General features: G+C 45.8%; 1 protein-coding gene across 1 annotated transcript in view; it reads left to right on the forward strand.

Moving 5' to 3' along the window:
- EVC2 (EvC ciliary complex subunit 2) overlaps positions 1 to 18,563 on the forward strand; it is a 161,912-nt gene that overhangs the window by 16,119 nt on the left and 127,230 nt on the right. Inside the window, exons 4-7 of the mRNA XM_070372684.1 lie at positions 1,192 to 1,260; positions 3,089 to 3,275; positions 9,333 to 9,442; positions 16,786 to 16,839. Of these exons, the coding sequence (XP_070228785.1) occupies positions 1,192 to 1,260; positions 3,089 to 3,275; positions 9,333 to 9,442; positions 16,786 to 16,839 (420 nt within the window). The remainder of the gene's footprint in view (positions 1 to 1,191; positions 1,261 to 3,088; positions 3,276 to 9,332; positions 9,443 to 16,785; positions 16,840 to 18,563) is intronic.

Raw genomic sequence — 18,563 nt, forward strand, 5'->3', positions numbered from 1 at the left:
CTTGGACTGTAGCCCACTAAACTCCTCTATCCATGGATTTTCCAGGCAAGAATACTTGACTGGGTAGCCATTCCTTTCTCCAAGGGATCTTCCTGACCCAGGGATCAAACCCGGGTCTCCTGCTTTGCAGGCAGATTCTTTACCACTGAGCCACCAGGGAAGCCCCTCATGGGGCTGGAAGAGGCCAATCCTGGGTGGATTCTCTACCTGTTAATGAGAGATCCAGCTTGCAAGAAGCACTTCAACACACCATGGTCCATGTTCACCAGGTTCCTGCTGTGTGGCTCGCGTGCCCCACTCAGGACATGTGCGTGCTGTTCTGCTCAGTTGCTCAGCCTTGTCCGACTTTGAGACCCCATGAACTGTAACCCACCAAACTCCTCTGTCCATGGGATTCTTCAGGCAAGAATACTGGAGTGGTTGCCATTTCCTCCTCCAGAGGATCTTCCTGATCCAGGGATGAAACCTGCATCTCCTGCGTCTCCTGCATTGGCAGGCAAATTCTTTACTACTAAAAACCCTGTTGTTGGGAAAGATGGAAGGCAAAAGGAGAAGGAGGAGGCAGAGGATGAGATGGTTCAATAGAATAACTGACTCAGTCAACATGAATCTGAGCAAACTCAAGCCTGGCATGCTGCAATCCATGGGATGGCACAGAATTGGACATGACTTAGCAAGTGAACAACGACAAGGCCTAGGAAGCCAGGACATGTGAGCAATCCTTAAAGGACTTTTCCATAGCTCTGCTCACATTCCTCCTGCTAAAGCGTCAGCCCTGGTTCGCTGAGTCCCTGTGACAATGATGTCATTGACATGCACTTCAGAACAGGACATAGCCCCGTGTCATCACATGTCCACATTTTTCTTTATTCATAGATTTTAAGTTCCAGTTCTGTAAGACTTAAAGAAAAATCTTCAGGGTCAAAATGCATGACTGCAGAAGTAACCCTTCTACCCTGCCTTTTACTTGTTCATTTTTTGGCCACATCCCACAGCATGTGGGATCTTAGTTCCCGGATCAGGCATCTAGTCTGTACCCCCTGCATTGGAAGCATGGAGTCTTAACCATTGGGCCACCAGGAAAGTTCCTCTACCCTCCCGCCACTTTTAAAAGTTCATCTTGTACTTTTATTTAACATGTGTAGCATGAACTGTTTTTCATTTTCTAATAAGTTCTATATTTTATTGTAGTATGGAGACATTTCAAGAGACTTTCAAGGGACTTCTGAGAATGGAGTAATTTTTCAGAAATGTGCAGTGGTGAGTATTCATCTGTGGTTTATACTTAAAGAGAAAGTAATTGAATTTGCTGAAAATGTATATTAGTAGAGTTATGTATTTAAAGAACTGGCAAATCACGTGGCCGTCTACCCGTATCTGAACACGGGTGATGAAGTGACCCACAGGGATCTCATATTTTATATGGAAGCACCAGACTAAGATTTTTTTGGTAACAACAAAATCATTACTGAAAATCCTCTGTGATTATTTAAAATGGGAAAGAAAGCATGTATTTTCTCCCAGATTTTAACATTGGTATGATGTCAACAGTTTACAAATTTATGTAATGTCTTTTAGGTCTTTGATTCTTACTAATCTCATGAGATGACCTTCACATGATCCTTGTGTTGAGGGTCCCCGAGACCATCGTCAGGTTCAATGGTTCCCTAGAAGGACTCAGGGAACTCAGAAAAACTGCTCTACTCACAGTCACAGTTTATTACAGCAGACCGATATAGATTATAGTCAGCAAAGCCAAGAGCTCATAGGACAGAGTTCTGGGGAGACCAGGCCCGAGACACCTGGTCTTCTCCTGGTGGAACTGAAGGAGCAGCATTTAATTATTCCCAGCAGTGGTGTGTGACATCACCAGGGAAGCTCACCCAAGCCGTGGAGTCCAGGATTCTTATTGAGGATCCATCATGTAGGCATGGAGCACTCATGTCACTGACCTCAGTTACTCAGGTCACCTGAACACAGCTTTGCCCAAGGCCCTCACCATGAATCACATGGTTAGCACAGACTACCTGGGGTGGCCCAAGGCCATAAGTATAGCAAGACACTCTTTCCAGACAAGATATTCCACGGGCTTTAAGGGCCAGTCTCTCAGGAGCTGGTCCTCTCTTTGGGATAGGCGGGGTTTGGACAGTCCACCTCTGCTTAGTTAACTGTGTACTGCACAGCTCTCTTGCGGCCCAGGCCTTGGCTCTCTTGCTGCACTTCCTGGAATGCAGTTGTAGCTACCAGTTTCTCATGTGTCTTACTAGAAATGCTTCCTGCTACATGGGTGTAGTTATAAGTATGTGTGCATGCCCATGTGCACGTACATACACATACCTTCTTTCTTCCCCTTTTTACGTAGGTGACAGTACCCTATATACCAAGTTTTACAATTTGCTTTTTTCACTTATTACAATCCAGAGCTCATTCTTCTTGGGGGTGTACATGACTTCTCTCTCTTTTCTCAGCTTCTCTGTCTCTTTCAGCAGAGCTGGGGTGAAGGAAGGGCAGGAATGGTGGGAAATAGGCTTTGAGAGAGGGGGCAGGACACGGTGTCAGAGACCAGGTGGGGAGCCAAGCTGGAGACGGGCCACTGGCTCTGAATAACTGAGCTGTGCAAACACATGGGTGGGCAGAACCCGGAAGGCAACTGGCCAGGAGACAGGAGACCAGCTCAGGGCAAACTTGGAGATCAAATGACAGTCAGAGGCCCGGACTGGCTGGGGCTGAATCTTCAAAATAATGGATTAAGAAAGCGCTGCAGCTTGTTTTTCTTGGTGACCCCAAGTTGTGACAATCTCCCCACTGTAGTCTCACGCATGGATGTTTTTTCATCCAAGTTTCTCTGTGGTTTCACTGCATTTCAGGGTCCTGGTTTCTTTGAACCGGTCTGAGCAACAACTTGTCAAGTGGGAGTCAAAATTCTCCCAGGGCCTTTGAAATCAGACCTGATGAATTCTAGAACCCTCATGAGATTGTAGTCCCTTCCCTCTGCCTGCAGACCTAGTGGGTGCAGCTCGAGCTGGGGCCTTACATTGGGAAGTCGGGCTCAACAGCGAGTCTGGCCTCACTTCCCCTCCTGTCCTAGGTATCTGTGCAGAGTGAGTGGCCATTGGCCCACGTGCGACTGTTTGTGAACAACACCAGGACACCCACGGCCGCCAACCTCTCCGACCTGTTCTTACTCGACAACATCACAGGCCTCATGATCAGGGAGTCGGCTGGAAACCAGACCTCGAGAGGCTTCCAGGCTTTCAGGAAGAAGTTTCTGCAAGGTAATAGCCACGTGTACAAAGTTAAGGGTGGGGCACAATGGAGATACACACAGATGGGCACAGAGCGCAGGATGGGCAGCAGGCATCTTCTTAGACACGGAACTTGTGTTCATGCCGTTGATCCTCATGGTAGAATCTGCTGGCGGGGCATCAGAGGAGGAGACCCCTGCTCAGCGTCTGCAACCAGGAAGCTGGTTTGTCACTTAGATTGAGAGAGGTGGGATTTGGGGAAGGATTTTTAAAAATATGCATATTCAAAGTTTATTACAAACAATTTCAAATGTACACAAAGAGGTTATAGCGAACCCCACTGTATCCATCAGCCAGATGATCAAAATGACCGTCACTCAGTGAAATGAAGAGCTTGTTTGGGGGAGTGCTGGACAGACATGGGAGGGGTTTGGCATCAGCCCAGGAAGCGTGCTCTTGACGTGTTCAGCTGTATTAACGGAAGTGACTCTGCTGCTAATTAGCTCCCGTTCAAAGCGTGACACCATCACTGGTTGGCTTTCAGAGGTGTGTTTCCTGAAGTGAGCTTGTCATTGGTTAATTAAGGAGATTATTTTTCCCTTTTTTTTTAACTTTACAATATTGTATTGATTTTGCCATACATTGATCTGAATCTGCCACAGGTGTACAATTAAGGAGATTTCAAACCAATTCTGGGGGCTTCCCTGGTGGCTCCAAAGTAATGCAGGAGACACAGGTTTGATCCCTGATCCATGAAGATCCCACGTGTGCAGAGCAACTAAGCTTGTGCATCACAACTCTTTTTTTTTTTTTTTACTTTATCCTTTTATATATATATATATATATTTTTTTTTTTTACTTTTAATAATTTTTCTTAAAATTTATCCTGAACCCTCCTCCCTCCTCCCTCCCCATACCATCCCTCTGGGTCGTCCCAGTGCACCAGCCCCAAGCATCCAGCATCGTGCATTGAACCTGGACTGGCATCTCGTTTCATACATGACATTTCACATGTTTCAATGCCATTCTCCCAAATCTTCCCACCCTCTCCCTCTCCCACAGAGTCCATAAGACTGTTCTATACATCAGTGTCTCTTTTGCTGTCTTGTATACAGGGTTATCGTTACCATCTTTCTAAATTCCATATATATGCGTTAGTATACTGTATTGGTGTTTTTCCTTCTGGCTTACTTCACTCTGTATAATAGGCTCCAGTTTCATCCACCTCATTAGAACTGATTCAAATGTATTCTTTTTAATGGCTGAGTAATACTCCATTGTGTATATGTACCACTGCTTTCTTATCCATTCATCTGCTGATGGACATCTAGGTTGCTTCCATGTCCTGGCTATTATAAACAGTGCTGCGATGAACATTGGGGTACACGTGTCTCTTTCCTTCTGGTTTCCTCAGTGTGTATGCCCAGCAGTGGGATTGCTGGATCATAAGGCAGTTCTATTTCCAGTTTTTAAGGAATCTCACACTGTTCTCCATAGTGGCTGTACTAGTTTGCATTCCCACCAACAGTGTAAGAGGGTTCCCTTTTCTCCACACCCTCTCCAACATTTATTATTTGTAGACTTTTGGATCGCAGCCATTCTGACTGGTGTGAAATGGTACCTCATAGTGGTTTTGATTTGCATTTCTCTGATAATGAGTGATGTTGAGCATCTTTTCATGTGTTTGTTAGCCATCTGTATGTCTTCTTTGGAGAAATGTCTATTTAGATCTTTGTCCCATTTTTTGATTGGGTCATTTATATTTCTGGAGTTGAGCTGTAGGAGTTGCTTGTATATTTTTGAGATTAGTTGTTTGTCAGTTGCTTCATTTGCTATTATTTTCTCCCATTCTGAAGGCTGTCTTTTCACCTTGCTAATAGTTTCCTTTGTTGTGCAGAAGCTTTTAAGTTTAATTAGGTCCCATTTGTTTATTTTTGCTTTTATTTCCAATATTCTGGGAGGTGGGTCATAGAGGATCCTGCTGTGATGTATGTCAGAGAGTGTTTTGCCTATGTTCTCCTCTAGGAGTTTTATAGTTTCTGGTCTTACGTTTAGATCTTTAATCCATTTTGAGTTTATTTTTGTATATGGTGTTAGAAAGTGTTCTAGTTTCATTCTTTTACAAGTGGTTGACCAGATTTCCCAGCACCACTTGTTAAAGAGATTGTCTTTAATCCATTGTATATTCTTGCCTCCTTTGTCAAAGATAAGGTGTCCATATATGCGTGGATTTATCTCTGGGCTTTCTATTTTGTTCCATTGATCTATATTTCTGTCTTTGTGCTAGTACCATACTGTCTTGATAACTGTGGCTTTGTAGTAGAGCCTGAAGTCAGGTAGGTTGATTCCTCCAGTTCCATTTTTCTTTCTCAAGATCGCTTTGGCTATTCGAGGTTTTTGTATTTCCATACAAATTGTGAAATTATTTGTTCTAGCTCTGTGAAAAATACCATTGGTAGCTTGATAGGGATTGCATTGAATCTATAAATTGCTTTGGGTAGTATACTCATTTTCACTATATTGATTCTTCCAATCCATGAACATGGTATATTTATCCATCTATTAGTGTCCTCTTTGATTTCTTTCACCAGTGTTTTATATTTTCTATATATAGGTCTTTAGTTTCTTTAGGTAGATATATTCCTAAGTATTTTATTCTTTCCGTTGCAATGGTGAATGGAATTGTTTCCTTAATTTCTCTTTCTGTTTTCTCATTATTAGTGTATAGGAATGCAAGGGATTTCTGTGTGTTGATTTTATATCCTGCAACTTTACTATAATCATTGATTAGTTCTAGTAATTTTCTGGTGGATTCTTTAGGGTTTTCTATGTAGAGGATCATGTCATCTGCAAACAGTGAGAGTTTTACTTCTTCTTTTCCAATCTGGATTCCTTTTATTTCTTTTTCTGCTCTGATTGCTGTGGCCAAAACTTCCAAAACTATGTTGAATAGTAATGGTGAAAGTGGGCACCCTTGTCTTGTTCCTGACTTTAGAGGAAATGCTTTCAATTTTTCCCCATTGAGGATAATGTTTGCTGTGGGTTTGTCATATATAGCTTTTATTATGTTAAGGTATGTTCCTTCTATTCCTGCTTTCTGGAGAGTTTTTATCATAAATGGGTGTTGAATTTTGTCAAAGGCTTTCTCTGCATCTATTGAGATAATCATATGGTTTTTGTTTTCAATTTGTTAATGTGGTGTATTACATTGATTGATTTTATGGATATTGAAAATCCTTGCATCCCTGGGATAAAGCCCACTTGGTCATGGTGTATGATCTTTTTAATGTGTTGTTGGATTCTGATTGCTAGAATTTTGTTTAGGATTTTTGCATCTATGTTCATCAGTGATATTGGCCTGTAGTTTTCTTTTTTTGTGGCATCTTTGTCAGGTTTTGGTATTAGGGTGATGGTGGCCTCATAGAATGAGTTTGGAAGTTTACCTCCCTCTGCAATTTTCTGGAAGAGTTTGAGCAGGATAGGTGTTAGCTCTTCTCTAAATTTTTGGTAGAATTCAGCTGTGAAGCCATCTGGACCTGGGCTTTTGTTTGCTGGAAGATTTTTGATTACAGTTTCAATTTCCGTGCTTGTGATGGGTCTGTTAAGGTTTTCTATTTCTTCCTGGTCGAGTTTTGGAAAGTTGTACTTTTCTAAGAATTTGTCCATTTCTTCCTCGTTGTCCATTTTATTGGCATATAATTGTTGATAATAGTCTCTTATGATCCTTTGTATTTCTGTGTTGTCTGTTGTGATCTCTCCATTTTCGTTTCTAATTTTATTGATTTGATTTTTTCTCCCTTTGTTTCTTGATGAGTCTGGCTAATGGTTTGTCAATTTTATTTATCCTTTCAAAGAACCAGCTTTTGGCTTTGTTGATTTTTGCTATGGTCTCTTTTGTTTCTTTTGCATTTATTTCTGCTCTAATTTTTAAGATTTCTTTCCTTCTACTAACCCTGGGGTTCTTCATTTCTTCCTTTTCTAGTTGCTTTAGGTGTAGAGTTAGGTTATTTATTTGACTTTTTTCTTGTTTCTTGAGGTGTGCCTGTATTGCTATGAACTTTCCCCTTAGGACTGCTTTTACTGTGTCCCACAGGTTTTGGGTTGTTGTGTTTTCATTTTCATTCGTTTCACAACTCTTGAGCCCGTGCTCCAGAGCCTGGGAGCCCGGCTTCTAAAATGCATGTGCCCTAGAGCCCATCTGCCACAACAAGGGAAAGCACCGCAATGAAAAGCCCACGCACCACACCTAGAGAGTAGCCCCCACTAGCCACAACTAGAGAAAAGCTTGCACAGCAGTGAAGGCCCAGCACAGCCAAAAATAAACAAGGAATTAAAAAAAACAATAATTCTGGAATGCAGTTGTTACTCTGACTTCAGAGCTGTCAGTTTTCCTAGGAAGGTGGGACTTCTTTTATTCTGAGAAGGTGCCTTGTCTACAGATGAAGAAACTAAGGTGATGAGGAACCTGCCCAAGGCCCAGGGTTGGTAGTCAAGGCGGAGACAGACTCAGTCTGACTTCTCCATGCACCCCATACCCACGATGCTATAGTGCCTCTCACAGGCCTGGGACTCTTACTGACTTCCTTATACATGGCCCACATTGCTCATCAATGCCACCACTCTTTCTGAGTCTAGATGAAACCTCAGAATCCATCTTAACACCATACTATTGACAGAAGCTGTCAGTGGAGTTGGCCCGCCAGTAGTGACCTCTTTGCTGGCGCTGGTTTAAGCATGATGTAAGAAGCATCATGGTACGTCTCAGCTAAGTGATCTTCAATGCCTTTCTTCAATGATGTAAAAATAAATCTCCCCAGTTCTTCAGCTCGTGCTTAGAGACAGGAACGTAGGGCTGAGAGCAGAGCCCAGACTCGATCTCAGACAGAGCTCCCTTGACTTCTCGCTATTTCAGAGCTGTGTGGCCTCCAGAAATCATTGCATTTCTCTGAGCTGCAGACGTGGTATGTGTCCCCCGGACTCACAGAGTCACTGCAGAGTCTGAATGGGGCGACATGGCCTGGCACTCTGCCTGCCTCTCACTTTATCGCTCCAGTGGCCTTGTGTAGTCCATGCTCCTACCATCCCGAACTGGGCACGCTCCTCCCACAGCTCGGCATCAGCTCCTACTCTTGTGTCCCGCTGGAGGACCTTTCTCTGCTCCCTTGCCCCTCACTCACCTGCCACTCCTGCACTTCACCTGCTCGGAGCCAGGACCACACACTTCGCCCATGAACTTGCTGACTTCTGCTCTTGACACGTGCGCTCTGTACATCCCTGAATCTCAGTCCCTGCAGCTGTGAACTGTGGGTGCTCTGGCACCCACTTCTGGGAGTCCTTCTAAAGAAAAGGGAGTTCCCCACCCACAACTCCAGAGCCCATTGGTTCACCTTGGGGTGTGACCCCTCCCTATGGCAGAGGTGCCGTCTCCTAATAGCTGGCGTTTCAATCCTGGCTTCTTATTAAGGGGAGATTTGAGTCAGAAACCCCGTCTTCTAGGGAAGCTTCTCTGTGTAATTAAGCACCAACCAGCGACCATGAGATCAGAAGGGACCCTCCATGATCCCGAGTGGCCTTCTTCTCCCTCTCCCGGGTCTGGTCTGGCACGGCCTCTCTGTGCCTCGTGCTGGGCTCCCAGGACCAGGCTGCCTGGAAGTGTCAAAGTGGCAGCTAGTGTCACCCAAAAGTTAGTTCAGTAAAGACTTTTTCTTCATTGTGTGAATAGGATCAGTGGGAATAAATAGGATCCCCACCTGGATTCCAAACAAAAGAGAAAGGTTCTGTATTTCATAAGTGGATGAGCTAAATACATCCTGAGTTAGGAAGGCTGACCCGCCCAGTCCCAGGCATTTCTGGATGGGTTGGGGGTCCAGGTAAAGCTCCCTGCACCTGCTGACAGCCCTTCCGAGTGAAAGCAGAGTGGGCTCAAGAGCACGCCTGCTTGATTTACTCTCCATGCTAAAAAATGTGTGAGCTCAAAGGGGCCTTGGCTGCCGCCGTGCACTGTGGTGCCGCCGCCTTTCGACAGTGGCCGTGTCTGGGGTGTGCAGGGACACCCCTGCTAACCACACGTGCCTTCTCTCTGAACAGTTGGAGACTCCTTCTCGGTCAGCTACACAGCCTCGCTGGAGGCCAGAGACGTCGGGAGTGGAGACATCCTGCTGCTTCCTGCCCAGCTCTCCTTCCAGAGTTCGTCACCGGTATTGTCTGTGTTACTTGTGGTTTCTGTCTTGTCATTGTTTTTTTAGAAACCTCGAGCACATTATCCATGCTCTTCTTCCTTCCATCCTCCATTCATTCAGTGATGCCGAATTCTGGATTAGTGAATGGGCCCTGGAATCTCACACACTTTGCCGTGAACCAGGCTCCCTTTTAGCTTCTTGTAACCTCTATGGACCTGATTATCAAGATATGTCATGCATAGATGTTAATTTCTTTTTTTTGCCATGGTCTCATATTTATTTACACATGTCTACATAGGTTTTTTTTTCCTTTTTGAAAAATTTATTTACATAGATGTTAATTTCTCATCACCATGTCTTGTGTGTAATAAGCACTCAACCATATACTTTCTATTGATATTGGTTTGCTAGAGTTTGCTAGCAAACTCTATTGATATTGGTTTGCTGTGAAAAGGTACCACAGACCAGCTGGCTCACAAACAATAGAAATGTGTTCGTTCACAGCCCTGGAGGCTGGAAGTTCAGGTCAGGGTATGGGCAGGGTTGTCTTTCTGAGGCCTCTCTCCTTGGCTGGTAGACAGCTGTCTTCTCCCTGTGCCTCACATGGTCGTCCCTCTGTGTGTGTCTGTATCCTCGTCTCCTTATAAGGACGCTTGTCAGGTGCGATTAGAGTCCACTGTGATGGCCTTGCTTTACCTTAATCACATCTGTTAAGATTCTGGATTGTGGAAAAAGCAAGAGAGTTCCAAAAAAACATCTATTTCTGCTTTATTGACTATGCCAAAGCCTTTGACTGTGTGGATCACAATAAACTGTGGAAAATTCTGAAAGAGATGGGATACCAGACCACCTGACCTGCCTCTTGAGAAACCTATATGCAGGTCAGGAAGCAACAGTTAGAACTGGACATGGAACAACAGACTGGTTCCAAATAGGAAAAGGAGTACTTCAAGGCTGTATATTGTCACCCTGCTTATTTAACTTTCTATGCAGAGTACATCATGAGAAATGCTGGGCTGGAGGAAGCACAAGCTGGAATCAAGATTGCCGGGAGAAATATCAATCACCTCAGATATGCAGATGACACCACCCTTATGGCAGAAAGTGAAGAGGAACTAAAAAGCCTCTTGATGAGGGTGAAAGTGGAGAGTGAAAAAGTTTGCCTAAAGCTCAACATTCAGAAAATGAAGATCATGGCATCCGGTCCCATCACTTCATGGGGAATAGATGGGGAAACAGTGGAAACAGCGTCAGACTTTATTTTTCTGGGCTCCAAAATCACTGCAGATGGTGACTGCAGCCATGAAATTAAAAGACGCTTACTCCTTGGAAGGAAAGTTATGACCAACCCAGATAGCATATTCAAAAGGAGAGACATTACTTTGCCAAAAAAGATCCATCTAGTCAAGGCTATGGTTTTTCCAGTAGTCATGTATGGATGTGAGAGTTGGACTGTGAAGAAGGCTGAGCGCCGAAGAATTGATGCTTTTGAACTGTGGTGTTGGAGAAGACTGTTGAGAGTCCCTTGGACTGCAAGGAGATCCAACCAGTCCATTCTGAAGGAGATCAGCCCTGGGATTTCTTTGGAAGGAATGATGCTAAAGCTGAAACTCCAGTACTTTGGCCACCTCATGCAAAGTGTTGACTCATTGGAAAAGACTCTGATGCTGGGAGGGATTGGGGGCAGGAGGAGAAGGGGATGACAGAGGATGAGATGGCTGGATGGCATCACTGACTCGATGGACGTGAGTCTGAGTGAACTCCAGGAGTTGATGATGGACAGGGAGGCCTGGCGTGCTGCGATTCATGGGGTCGCAAAGAGTCGGACACAACTGAGCGACTGAACTGAACTGAACTGAACTGAAGGTTCTATCTCCAAATTCAGACACATTCCGAGACACTGGGGTCAGGGCTTCAGCTATAGATTTTGGGGGGACATGATTCAACCTGTAACCCCATTACCGTGAGCATTTTCATTTTCCATTCACTCTTTTGTTAATCCACGTAGGTGGTGAATGCGGTTGGTGCATTGCCCATGCTATGCGCTGTGCACCCCTGGGGCTACAGAGAAAGAGATATGTCCTTGTCCTCGTGGAGCCTGTGCTCTCGTTGTGTGTGTGTGTGTGTGTGTGTGTGTGTGTAAGTCGCTCAGTTGTGTTCTACTCTTTGCAACCCATGGACTGTAGCCCACCAGGCTCCTCTGTCCATGGAATTCTCCAGGCAAGAATACTGGAGTGTGTAGCCATTTCCTTCTCCAGCGGGTCTTCCCAGCCCAGGGATCGAACCTGGATCTGCTGCATTGCAGTTACTCTGGTCATTTTGTTCAGACTGCAGCCCCTGGAGGAAGTACTTTTCATAACAGATGTGGAAAACGAGGCTCCAGCGTGACTACTCCAGGTCACATGGCAAAACCAAAATCGACCTCACAGCTGCTAGCTCCTTCCATCCAAGGCTGAGAGGCCTGTGCGCGGTGTTTCTGCTGCAGTAAGAAAACTAATCCTGGATAAAATTAAATAAAATGAAAGATTCCATAAAGGTAAGGACCAGATATGAGAAAGCCATATGAAACTGTCAGAAAAGACGAATGTCTCAGAAAACAATTAAGTGCAAAGTCAAGAACGAGAACAGAGAAGGATGAAAAAAAGGAAATAAAAGGCCCAGAAAAAAATACCATCTGAATTTCAAAGGACAGGAAACCAAATATGCTAAAGTCAAAATTTAAGATAAAGGCAACAGTCAGAAACCCACAGTGAGAAACTCAGAAACCCAATGAAATTAAAAGCTCCCTGTGTAGGGTCATTAGGACTTTAGACCAAGGCAGCTTCACACCTCCCAGGAGAGCCTGGGGAGGCTGGGGGGATATTAGGAGGCGTGGAGTCGGGGCTCCCTGGCTGTCACCCCCTAATGGGTCCTGTCCATTGCTTTGCTTGGTGCTTGTGTGTGTTGTACCAACACTATCACCCTGGTAACCCTCCGTCCTCCCACTAGAATGTTGCTCCTTGAGACCCCATTGGTCTTATTCCCAATCTGTATTCTTGGTGTCAAAAATAGAGCCCTGCACACAGTAGGTGCTCAGTAATTGCTCGCTGAGTGAGTGCATGAATAGATCACTGAACTAATGATTCTTGGGCAGGTGTGTGGTTTTTTTTCTTTTTTAACTTCTCTGAGCCTTTGGTTTCTCATCAATAAAAAGGAAGACTGTTCTATGTCTCCAGTCTCTTGGGATAAAAGCGATGATTTTATATTTGCATGTGGCTTTCAGGTTCCTTTCCCTTCCAAGCCTTCAAGAGCTCTCTCTCTGGGCAGTTTTATGGACAGAGTGGAGATTCTAGAGCTCCAGACTTCATAGTGTGTGTTCTAGGCTCCTACCTGCTTGCATTAGACTGTCAGCATTGCCTTTCTTAGACCTGCCTTAGAAAAGTTTCCTAGAAAGCTCGGTGTTTGTTGAGCGCATAAGGGCTGGATAAGGCTCCTATGCCTTGTTCTCTAATTGATTCACCCAGTTGGACTTCAGAGTTTCTTTGGGTGACTCCTGGGCCTTCCTCTAGGATGGAGAGAAGGTCCAGTGTATTTGGAATTGAAAACGATCCAAGTCTGAGGGAAAATCTTGTCAACTCCACACAAGAACATTGGTCTGCTCTGCTTGTCGGCTGTAGAGAGGCTCACACTACAGATGGGAGAATAAAGGAATTATTTAAAAATGCAGGTACCCAATGGGGTGAAATCCTTCATGTTGGCGTGGACTTGGTGTCTGGTACTTCACAGGCTGAAATGCTGCCCTCGCTATGTTTTTAGAATGGTTCAGTGTTTCTGAGCTTAAGTTTTCCCAGTTGAGAAATGAGGGGTGGGGGTCAAAAGATTCCCTTCAAACTCATCTCTTCCAGTTCTGACATTTTAAAATGGTATGAAAGCAATAAAAATAGTTACCACTTTCTAATCCTCACCATAGGAGGGAGGTACTGTCAGAAATGCACTGTGTTTGAGTCTGGAAACTACCTTCTCCAGCTCACATACAGGTATACACACAGGTACACACACAGGAATACACACAGGTATACACACAGGTACACACACAGGTATACACACAGGAATACACACAGGTATACACACAGGAATACACACAGGTATACACACAGGAATACACACAGGTATACACACAGGTACACAGGTATACACACAGGAATACACACAGGTATACACACAGGAATACACACAGGAATACACACAGGTACACACACAGGAATACACACAGGTACACACACAGGAATACACACAGGTATACACACAGGTACACACACAGGTATACACACAGGAATACACACAGGTATACACACAGGTACACACACAGGAATACACACAGGTATACACACAGGAATACACACAGGTATACACACAGGTACACACACAGGAATACACACAGGTATACACACAGGAATACACACAGGTATACACACAGGTATACACACAGGAATACACACAGGTATACACACAGGAATACACACAGTTATACACACAGGTATACACATGTGCACATAGATACAGACACATGCACCTCAACTTCATACAAGGGTACATGAGACAGGACAGAGATGCAGCAGAAGTCAAGAGGGAAGAATTTAGAACATTCATCTCCAGTTCCTTACCGTATATTGTGTAAACATCCCACCCACCTTGTAAAACCATCACTGGATCTCACGTGGTCTGTGTTTCCCGGCTTCAGGCTGTGCTCTAAAACATGTTTCTTAAGCCTTGAAGTTTATATGGTGGATGTAGGCTGATGGTTTCTGTTTTGCAAAGAGATGGAGATAGGCTGCGCAGCACACTTTCAGCCCCTCTCTGTTTAGACCTTGGGTGTCAAGAAACAGCAAGGAGGGACCCAGAGGGAGAAGAGAGAGAGGAAGCCAGCCTTCGAACCCACTAGTTCAGAAGACCCTGAAACCCACAAGACACCACAAATACTCTGCAGCACATACAATTCAGGAACAGAAGGGCCAAGTGATTGCTTCAGAGGTGTCTCTTCTTTAAAGACACGTGTGTGTGTTTTAATTTCCATTGTTCTTCAGTTGCTAAGTTTGTCTCTGACTCTTTACGACCCCATGGACTGCAGCATGCCAGGCTTCCCTGTCCACTGTCTTCCGGAGTTTGCTCAGATTCATGTCCGTTGAGTCGGTGATGCTGTCTAACCAATGAGTCAGCTGTTTGCATCAGATGACCCAAGTATTAGAGCTTCAGCATCAGTCCTTCCAAAGAATATCCAGTGTTCATTTCCTTTAGGATTGACTGGTTTGATCTCGTTGCAGTCCAAGGGACTCTCAAGAATCTTCTCTGGCACCACCATTTGAAGGCATCAATTCTGGATGCTCAGCCTTCTTTATGGTCCAATTCTCACATCCATTTCCCTCCTTAAAACATCAGCTTGTCCACCTGGCCTGTGATGGGTTTGGGATGCCCCAGCGCTCCCAGTGTAGCTGCCGTAACGACTGTAGGACATGGATCAGGGGGTTTCCTGCTTCGGGTGGACCATCGCTCAGGTCAGGGGAAAATGCCTCTAGAGTGGCCATGATAGAATTAAGCAGGGGTTGCCTAGCTCACTCTGGCTCCAAGTCTCCAGGCCAGGTTATCTACGATGATACAGCAACCACCATCACCACCTGCTACACCCAACAGCATTCATACTTTCATAGCACTCTTCCTTATGGGCCAGGCACTCTTCTGATTCATCCTCACAGCCAGCCTATGAGAGGAATAAAATCCCCCCTGTACAGATGAGGAAACTGAGGCACAGAGAGGTCAGTACCTTGTCCAAAGCCAGAGTGCTGGAGAACGATGAAGCCCAGCATGAACCTGCATAATCTGCTTCCTTCCACTCCTCTGCATTGCCTTTCAGTTGCAAGATATTCTACCTCCAACCCCAGAAAGAAGCATGTTCTCATGTTGGGTCTCCTCAGATACCACGAGATTGGACAGATAGCAGAGTACATCATGAGAAATGCTGGACTGGATGAAGCATAAGCTGGAATCAAGATTGCTGGGAGAAATATCAATAACCTCAGATATGCAGATGATACCACCCTTATGGCAGAAAATGAAGAGGAACTCAAAAGCCTCTTGATGAAGGTGAAAGTGGAGAGTGAAAAAGTTGGCTTAAAGCTCAACATTCAGAAAATGAAGATCATGGCATCTGATCCCACCACTTCATGGGAAATAGATGGGGAAACAGTGTCAGACTTTATTTTTCTGGGCTCCAAAATCACTACAGATGGTGACTGCAGCCATGAAATTAAAAGACGCTTACTCCTTGGAAGGAAAGTTATGACCAACCTAGATAGCATATTCAAAAGCAGAGACATGACTTTGCCAACAAAGGTCCATCTAGTCAAGGCTATGGTTTTTCCTCTGATCATGTATGGATGTGAGAGTTGGACTATAAAGAAAGCTGAGTGCCAAAGAGTTGATGTTTTTGAACTGTGGTGTTGGAGAAGACTCTTGAGAGGCCCTTGGACTGCAAGGAGATCCAACCAGTCCATCCTAAAGGAGATCAGTTCTGGGTGATCATTGGAAGGACTGATGTTGAAGCTGAAACTCCAATACTTTGGCCACCTGATGCGAAGAGATGACTCATTTGAAAAGACCCTGATGCTGGGAAGGATTGAGGGCAGGAGGCGAAGGGGACAACAGAGGATGAGATGGTTGGATGGCATCACTGACTCAATGGACATGGGTTTGGGTGGACTCCGGGAGTTGGTGATGGACAAGGGAGGCCTGGTGTGCTGTGATTCATGGGGTCACAAAGAGTCAGACATGACTGAGCGACTGAACTGAACTGAACTGGACAGATAGCAGTCATAACGCTCACCTTTCATTCCCTATGTTTTCTAAGCAGAGGAGTATTAGAAAGTATGGGAGTGGATGTTTAGGGTGTTGGGGCTTGGGGGGTCGAGAGCACTGGAATGAAAGGGGATCTCACTGACGTCAGAGCCTGCAGTTCTCTCCTCCTTCCTGAAGGGGGCAGACCAGACCTTGGAGGGGGAGGGTAGTTGCTCAAGGTCATTCCTTTCCCCTGACCTCACCCCCCTCCAAGTGTTTCACACCCTGGTAAGATGCCTGTGTTTCCCTGGCCGTTAGGGGAACTGGTGTCTGGATTTCACACATGCCTCCGGGAGAGGAGGCATGAGGGTTCTACAGACCTTTTCCCCTGGAGTGACTTTAAGACCACCACCAGCTCTGACCACCCCCAACCCCCGACAGTCAAGAACCCACTGTAGCTCCAGGTGGGTGGATCGGAAACAGACCACTTGTTACCCGGTGTCTCAGATGCCAAAACCGGTTGACTGAACTGCTTTCTTTATGCTTTTTTCTAGAACAGAACCCAGCTAAAAGCCCCCTTCACCATAACAGCAGAAGAAAAGATCACGGTAAGAGAAAACTTTGACCGGGAAACCCACATTACACCCCCACTGTGTCTCTTTCTGTCTGTGGTTTGTGGTCTTTTGCTGTCCTCAGAGGCCGGGGAGGGGCCCACCACTGACCTTAGCCTCCTAGACCCGAGCGGAGGCTGGGGGCTCCCTGAGGTCTGGGATTCCCCAGTGTGGCCTGGGGGCTGTCTCGCTGGTTTTCTGAATACCCCCTTCATCTGGGCGAGATGGATTGGTCACTGCCTGGGACCAGCTTGAGGCCTCACCCACCCATCTGTACATCTGTTCAGCGGGCTGGTACCTGCCTTTTGGTGTTTGCCCGTGGCCAGTGGGTGGTCCGTGTTTTGTCTTCCCAGAGCTTAGAGACCTGCTTCTGCGGTCCATCAGGAACACTTCTCCCTTTTTCTTCATCATCTGCTCACCCGCAGCTCATGCATCCATTCATTCATGTGTTCATCAAGTGTTTATTTATCATATAAACACGGTCCACATTTCTTCAACCCCCAGTGTACGCATACTAAGTTGCTTTGGTTACGTCTGACTCTTTGTGACCTTATGGAGCGTTAGCCCACCAGGCTCCTCTGTCCATGGGATTCTCCAGGCAATAATACTGGAGCAGTTGCTATGCCCTCCGCCAGGGGCTCTTCAAGACCCAGGGAACCAACTCACGTCTCTTGTGCCTCCTGCATTGACAGGTGGATTCTTTACCACTGATGCCACCTGGGAAGCCTCCCAGTAATTGCCAGGCCAAGGAGTTTACATTTGCTGAATCATGACATCTTCACTACAATCTTGGGGGATAGATCGAACTTTTAAATTGCCTCCATTTCTTATATGGGGAAACTGCGGCATGCCCAGGTCAAGGCATTTGCCTAAGGTCACATGACCATGTGTCAGGGCTCCCAAGACCACCCCCAGGTTCAGGGTTTCCCTAGGAGGACCCAAAGCACTGCACACATTGTCGTACTCAGGCTGATGTTGATAGAGAAGGGTGCAGAGCAGAATCAGCAAAGGAAACAGACGTGTGGGACAGGCTCTGGAGATACCAAGTACAGGCTTCCCAGGCTCTCTCCCAGTGGAGACACGCAGGGCATGCTGAATTCCTCCAGCACGGAGTTGTGACATCACATGTGAACTGCTGTCCATCAGGGAAGTCATTAGAGACCCAGTGCCTGGCACCTCCCAGCAGGACAGTGTGTGTTGAGTGTAAATCACACCATATGCACAGCAGTTTAGGCCGTGAGCCCCACTTATCAGGGGATGGTGGGAACCCTCTAAAATCCGGGTTCCCAGACACCAGCCATGGCCCAGCATCTGGAGCAGGCCTCCCAGAGGATGGAAGCCTCAGGCCCACTGCATGAGTGCCTTTCTGCACAGCTGGTGTTAGAACGGGATTTAAACCCAGGCCCTTTGGCTCCAGAGCCCTGCTGTTGGACAGTGGACCACACTGCCTCCTAGCAAGCTGAATTCCTACACAGAAGAGGCAGGAACAAAACCCGAGGCAGGCACACAGGTGTAGACAGTCCTCCTGGCTGGTCCGTGCGTCCCCCACTGTGCCCTACGTTGTGGGTGGCCCTCAACAGGTAAAGATCCCTGATTGGGCTGATTGTCATCATTGCCTGTGATTGCCCCTCAGTGGAGGAGGTAGCTGATGGTTGTGTGATTGCAAGAAAGGTCAGAGAACATTCATTTAATCAATATTTATAAGCCCTTCCTCCATGGCC

The sequence above is a fragment of the Bos mutus genome, chromosome 6 (genome assembly GCF_027580195.1).
Source record: "Bos mutus isolate GX-2022 chromosome 6, NWIPB_WYAK_1.1, whole genome shotgun sequence".
Classification (NCBI taxonomy): domain Eukaryota; kingdom Metazoa; phylum Chordata; class Mammalia; order Artiodactyla; family Bovidae; genus Bos; species Bos mutus.